The 6,881-nt window shown below is 50.9% G+C and overlaps 1 protein-coding gene across 2 annotated transcripts in view; it reads right to left on the bottom strand.

Annotated features, from left to right (window-relative positions):
* The window catches only part of LANCL2 (LanC like glutathione S-transferase 2), a 29,586-nt gene extending 27,043 nt beyond the window's left edge, over window positions 1-2,543 (bottom strand). Inside the window, exon 1 of one of the 2 annotated variants that reach the window (XR_011361713.1) lies at window positions 2,125-2,543. Coding sequence is in view for 1 of the 2 variants with exons in the window: in XM_069958398.1 (XP_069814499.1) it covers window positions 2,125-2,316 (192 nt within the window). In the remaining variant the exon portion in view is untranslated. The remainder of the gene's footprint in view (window positions 1-2,124) is intronic. The other variant, XM_069958398.1, reaches the window with a different exon arrangement.
* Between the last annotated feature and the right edge of the window lie 4,338 nt (window positions 2,544-6,881).

Genomic DNA, 6,881 nt, shown 5'->3' on the forward strand with positions numbered 1-6,881 from the left:
TGAAATTAACCATTACTTCGACATGGAGTATGCACCAGAATTTGCATGAAGTTCAATGATATGAACATTATACAATCCAAAGGTATTGTACATTCTGCATAAATTGGTTGGTGCCACATGCCAGCTAGGCTATTCAGTTAAAACCATTAGATTGGGTTTTCCGGGAGCTTTTAGTTGACGGTGTATCCTCTGGATAGACCTCTGTGTGATCAGCAGGTTTCAAATACCTGGCACCACCATCAATCCCACATCAGCAGCAGCACACATATGCAGCCCTGTACATTGTGTAGTAGCCATGCTGCATTACAGGAGCTCATCTCTCACTGATGTAAATTACAGCTTAGCCACAATAATCCAGCACAGCCACTACACAGTGTACAGAGCGGTCTGCTTCCTGTTCCATACACAGTGTATGTGGGCACCATGGCTCTGAGAAACAACAGATTTGTGGGTGTGCCAGGTATTGAATCTCTATTGATTAGATATTGGTCTATTTTAAGGATAGGCCATCAATCAACACTGCCAGTATATGGTGCAATCTAATAGAATAATACTGGGTTATAAGCACACTACAATACTCCTCGGAAGGAGCACACATCCCTTAGAGATCTTCTGCCAGCGCTATTCCTATCAATTCCATTTTGTCAGGACTTCAGTTTGTATGATACTATTATAATATTAGGATTGGTAGACAATGAGTATAATGGGAGTGAATAGCGACTCGCCGCACAGGGAAATACATTGCCATTAATAAATGACACACAGTATATTCCCCACAGTCGCTGATCTGTCAGCCGCTCATCCTTGGTAATAATATTCAGAGATCTGCACAGAAACACTTCTCTTATAGGGTTCAAAACGTGATGAAATGCTGCTGATCTAACAGCGGAATACCTAGGTCTACTTCAGGGAATAGCAAAATAAAGAGACATTTATGTAGGATTTTACAGGTAGAGTTTCTTAAAGGAGAAAAAAAAGCAAAGAACAGGAATATAAAATGTTGGTCACTGGCCCTGTGATGAGACAAGTGCTTCTCTTATAAGTGGCTGATCTTCACCCCAGCTAAGACAAGGGTCCGACTGCTGCTCCTTGTAGTGCAGTAAAGAGGATCGGTCACTTTTACAATATGTCTGTTTAATTCGACGCGTAGTGCAGGGGGAGAGCCGTGACTAGTCATTCCTCTCTGCCTGTCTGCACGATCTGCGGGGGTGACTGACAGGAAAGGAGGCCCGTCAATATATTTATACATTGCCAGGAGTAATAGTCGAGGAATACCAGTTTTAGGGTGCTTTCACACACACCAGATCCGCAGCGGATTTTACAGTGCGGATTTAATGCTGTGTTCATTCATTTAGTCAAATCTGCTGCGGATCCGGTAGGTGTGAAGGCACCCTTAGTAAAATGTAATAAAGGGGCATTTCCTTCTGGATACTAATGGCACAGCCACACAATGTGCTATAAACATCTCATGATGTTAGTGGGAGCTGTGTATATGGGGTAGCACCACAAGTTATGTCCTTTCTGTATTTCCCCAGTTTTCAGCCTCCCATCATTTTGGACGGCCAATGTGACAACGTCCACACATGGCAAAGAGCGCCCCTCCCCCATAGTCATACGCTTCATACGTACACCAGGAAGCCATACTGGTACAGCTTTAGGATGTGTGCTGGCTGCTCAGCCACATCTGCCTCATTATAAGCATCTAAAGGGGAAGCAGGTAAGATGGGGACTGGAGAGCAGCAGGTTCCCCCTCTGTGATGTAATGGTAGAGTCTGAATAGCACACCAGTAAAGGGTGAGATGATTCTATTCATTTTAGTGGAGGGGGGCCCAGCCTATAAGTGTTCCAGCTGCCAGGCCCCTTATAAAGGTAATGGCCACGTTCACACTGCAGTGCGTTTTTACACCATCATCCCAAAGGTGCTGCTCCCCACTCTGTTCGGAAGAGGGCACCAGATATCACCCTTCTATTGGTGCCAGTTCTCCATTAGTCAGTATTATTCATACAGATGACGGGGCGGAGCTCCTCTCATACCAGTGCCGGGGCCCACAGGTGGCAGTGCCCACAATATACGCCATAAACAGTAATACACGTAGCAGCACTGCGCACGGCAGACGAGCTTACCTTTCCATCTCTGTCGAAGGGCAGGTCCAGCTCCCCCTGATCAGCCGAGGCGGCTTCTTCTTCTTCCTCCGCCTGCTCTGCCGTGTCAGGGCCGGGCCGGTAGTCCGGGTACGGGTTGCCGAACGAGCGCTCCTCCATCTCCGCCTCCCCGCCGAACTGCAGCCTCAGCCGCTTAGACATGCCTTCTCCCATCTCCCCGACCGCGAGCCGGCAGGGACAAAACACCCAGCCAATTATCACAACGCGTCCCGGCGGCTGAGCTGTGTGCCCGGAGCCCTCCGTGCCGGTCCCAGTCACCCTCCGCTCCTCCTCCCTCACCAGGCGGGCTCAGTGCCACATGGAACGCCTGGCATCTCCTCTATGGGGCACACGTGGCGCTGCCTCCTCCCTGTCACTATATGGAGATAGCGGCAGTTGTGCGGTATGTGCGCTGTCAGGGGATCAGTGATGTGACATGTCGGGAGATGCTGAGGTGCAGGGGGTGGTGACAAAGCACAATGTCTGCCTCAGCAGCAGCAGCTCTATAGGCTCCATCATAGTCAGCTAGCGCTCTACAGGCTCCATCATAGTCAGCTAGCGCTCTACAGGCTCCATCATACTCAGGTAGCGCACTACAGGCTCCATAATGCTCAGCTAGCGCTCTACAGGCTCCATCATAGTCACTAGCGCTCTACAGGCTCCATCATAGTCAGCTAGCGCTCTACAGGCTCCATCATACTCAGCTAGCGCTCTACAGGCTCCATCATACTCAGCTAGCGCTCTACAGGCTCCATCATACTCAGCTAGCACTCTACAGGCTCCATCATACTCAGCTAGCGCTCTACAGGCTCCATCATACCCAGTTAGCGCTCTACAGGCTCCATCATACTCAGCTAGCGCTCTACAGGCTCCATCATACTCAGCTAGCGCTCTACAGGCTCCATCATACCCAGTTAGCGCTCTACAGGCTCCATCATACTCAGCTAGCGCTCTACAGGCTCCATCATACTCAGCTAGCGCTCTACAGGCTCCACCATACTCAGCTAGCGCTCTACAGGCTCCATCATACTCAGCTAGCGCTCTACAGGCTCCATCATACTCAGCTAGCGCTCTACAGGCTTCTTCATACTCAGCTAGCGCTCTACAGGCTCCATCATACTCAGATAGCGCTCTATAGGCTCCATCATAGTCAGCTAGTTGTCCACAGGCTCCATCATAGTCAGCTAGCGCTCTATAGGCTACATCATACTCAGCTAGCGCTCTACAGGCTCCATCATGCTCAGCTAGCGCTCTACAGGCTCCATCATACTCAGCTAGTGCTCTACAGGCTCCATCATACTCAGCTAACGCTCTACAGGCTCCATCATACTCAGCTAGCGCAGCAGCAGCTCTATAGGCTCCATCATAGTCACTGGCGCTCTACAGGCTCCATCATACTCAGCTAGCGCTCTATAGGCTCCATCATACTCAGCTAGCGCTCTATAGGCTCCATCATACTCAGCTAGCGCTCTACAGGCTCCATCATAGTCAGCTAGCGCTCTACAGGCTCCATCATACTCAGTTAGCGCTCTACAGGCTCCATCATGCTCAGCTAGCGCTCTACAGGCTCCATCATGCTCAGCTAGCGCTCTACAGGCTCCATCATGCTCAACTAGCGCTCTATAGGCTCCATCATGCTCAGCTAGCTCTCTACAGGCTCCATCATACTCAGCTATTGCTCTATAGGCTCCTTCAAAGTCAGCTAGTGCTCTACAGGCTCCGTCATACTCAGCTAGCGCTCTACAGGCTCCATCATACTCAGCTAGCGCACTACAGGCTCCATAATGCTCAGCTAGCGCTCTATAGGCTCCATCATGCTCAGCTAGCGCTCTACAGGCTCCATCATGCTCAGCTAGCGATCTACAGGCTCCATCATGCTCAGCTAGCTCTCTACAGGCTCCATCATGCTCAGTTAGCGCTCTACAGGCTCCATCATACTCAGCTAGCGCTCTATAGGCTCCATCATGCTCAGCTAGCGCTCTACAGGCTCCATCATGCTCAACTAGCGCTCTACAGGCTCCATCATACTCAGCTAGCACTCTATAGGCTCCATCATGCTCAGCTAGCTCTCTACAGGCTCCATCATACTCACCTAGCGCTCTTTAGGCTCCTTCAAAGTCAGCTAGTGCTCTACAGGCTCCATCATACTCAGCTAGCGCACTACAGGCTCCATTATACTCAGCTAGCCCTCTACAGGCTCCATCATACCCAGTTAGCGCTCTACAGGCTCCATCATACTCAGCTAGCGCTCTACAGGCTCCATCATACTCAGCTAGCGCTCTACAGGCTCCACCATACTCAGCTAGCGCTCTACAGGCTCCATCATACTCAGCTAGCGCTCTACAGGCTCCATCATACTCAGCTAGCGCTCTACAGGCTTCTTCATACTCAGCTAGCGCTCTACAGGCTCCATCATACTCAGCTAGCGCTCTATAGGCTCCATCATAGTCAGCTAGTTGTCCACAGGCTCCATCATAGTCAGCTAGCGCTCTATAGGCTACATCATACTCAGCTAGCGCTCTACAGGCTCCATCATGCTCAGCTAGCGCTCTACAGGCTCCATCATACTCAGCTAGTGCTCTACAGGCTCCATCATACTCAGCTAACGCTCTACAGGCTCCATCATACTCAGCTAGCGCAGCAGCAGCTCTATAGGCTCCATCATAGTCACTGGCGCTCTATAGGCTCCATCATACTCAGCTAGCGCTCTATAGGCTCCATCATACTCAGCTAGCGCTCTACAGGCTCCATCATAGTCAGCTAGCGCTCTACAGGCTCCATCATACTCAGTTAGCGCTCTACAGGCTCCATCATGCTCAGCTAGCGCTCTACAGGCTCCATCATGCTCAGCTAGCGCTCTACAGGCTCCATCATGCTCAACTAGCGCTCTATAGGCTCCATCATGCTCAGCTAGCTCTCTACAGGCTCCATCATACTCAGCTATTGCTCTATAGGCTCCTTCAAAGTCAGCTAGTGCTCTACAGGCTCCGTCATACTCAGCTAGCGCTCTACAGGCTCCATCATACTCAGCTAGCTCACTACAGGCTCCATAATGCTCAGCTAGCGCTCTATAGGCTCCATCATGCTCAGCTAGCGCTCTACAGGCTCCATCATGCTCAGCTAGCGATCTACAGGCTCCATCATGCTCAGCTAGCTCTCTACAGGCTCCATCATGCTCAGCTAGCGCTCTACAGGCTCCATCATACTCAGCTAGCGCTCTATAGGCTCCATCATGCTCAGCTAGCGCTCTACAGGCTCCATCATGCTCAACTAGCGCTCTACAGGCTCCATCATACTCAGCTAGCACTCTATAGGCTCCATCATGCTCAGCTAGCTCTCTACAGGCTCCATCATACTCACCTAGCGCTCTTTAGGCTCCTTCAAAGTCAGCTAGTGCTCTACAGGCTCCATCATACTCAGCTAGCGCACTACAGGCTCCATCATACTCAGCTAGCCCTCTACAGGCTCCATCATACTCAGCTAGCGCTCTACAGGCTCCATCATACTCAGCTAGTGCTCTACAGGCTCCATCATACTCAGCTAGCGCTCTACAGGCTCCATCATGCTCAGCTAGCACTCTACAGGCTCCATCATACTCAGCTGTCGCTCTAAAGGGTCCATTATACTCAGCTAGCGCTCTTTAGGCTCCATCATACTCAGCTAGCGCTCTACAGGCTCCATCATACTCAGCTAGTGCTCTACAGGCTCCATCATGCTCAGCTAGCGCTCTACAGGCTTCATCATGCTCAGCTAGCGCTCTACATGCTCCATCATACTCAGCTAGCGCTCTACAGGCTCCATCATACTCAGCTAGCGCTCTACAGGCTCCATCATGCTCAACTAGCGCTCTATAGGCTCCATCATGCTCAGCTAGCTCTCTACAGGCTCCATCATACTCAGCTATTGCTCTATAGGCTCCTTCAAAGTCAGCTAGTGCTCTACAGGCTCCGTCATACTCAGGTAGCGCTCTACAGGCTCCATCATACTCAGCTAGCGCACTACAGGCTCCATAATGCTCAGCTAGCGCTCTATAGGCTCCATCATGCTCAGCTAGCGCTCTACAGGCTCCATCATGCTCAGCTAGCGATCTACAGGCTCCATCATGCTCAGCTAGCTCTCTACAGGCTCCATCATGCTCAGTTAGCGCTCTACAGGCTCCATCATACTCAGCTAGCGCTCTATAGGCTCCATCATGCTCAGCTAGCGCTCTACAGGCTCCATCATGCTCAACTAGCGCTCTACAGGCTCCATCATACTCAGCTAGCACTCTATAGGCTCCATCATGCTCAGCTAGCTCTCTACAGGCTCCATCATACTCAGCTAGCGCTCTTTAGGCTCCTTCAAAGTCAGCTAGTGCTCTACAGGCTCCATCATACTCAGCTAGCGCACTACAGGCTCCATCATGCTCAGCTAGCCCTCTACAGGCTTCATCATACTCAGCTAGCCCTCTACAGGCTCCATCATACTCAGCTAGCGCTCTACAGGCTCCATCATACTCAGCTAGTGCTCTACAGGCTCCATCATACTCAGCTAGCGCTCTACAGGCTCCATTATACTCAGCTAGCGCTCTACAGGCTCCATCATACTCAGCTAGCGCTCTACAGGCTCCATCATACTCAGCTAGCGCTCTACAGGCTCCATCATACTCAGCTAGTTCACTACAGGCTCCATCATACTCAGCTAGCGCTCTATAGGCTCCATTATACTCCATTAGCGCTCTACAGGCTCCATCATACTCA

This window comes from Dendropsophus ebraccatus, chromosome 2 (genome assembly GCF_027789765.1).
Source record: "Dendropsophus ebraccatus isolate aDenEbr1 chromosome 2, aDenEbr1.pat, whole genome shotgun sequence".
NCBI classification, from domain to species: domain Eukaryota; kingdom Metazoa; phylum Chordata; class Amphibia; order Anura; family Hylidae; genus Dendropsophus; species Dendropsophus ebraccatus.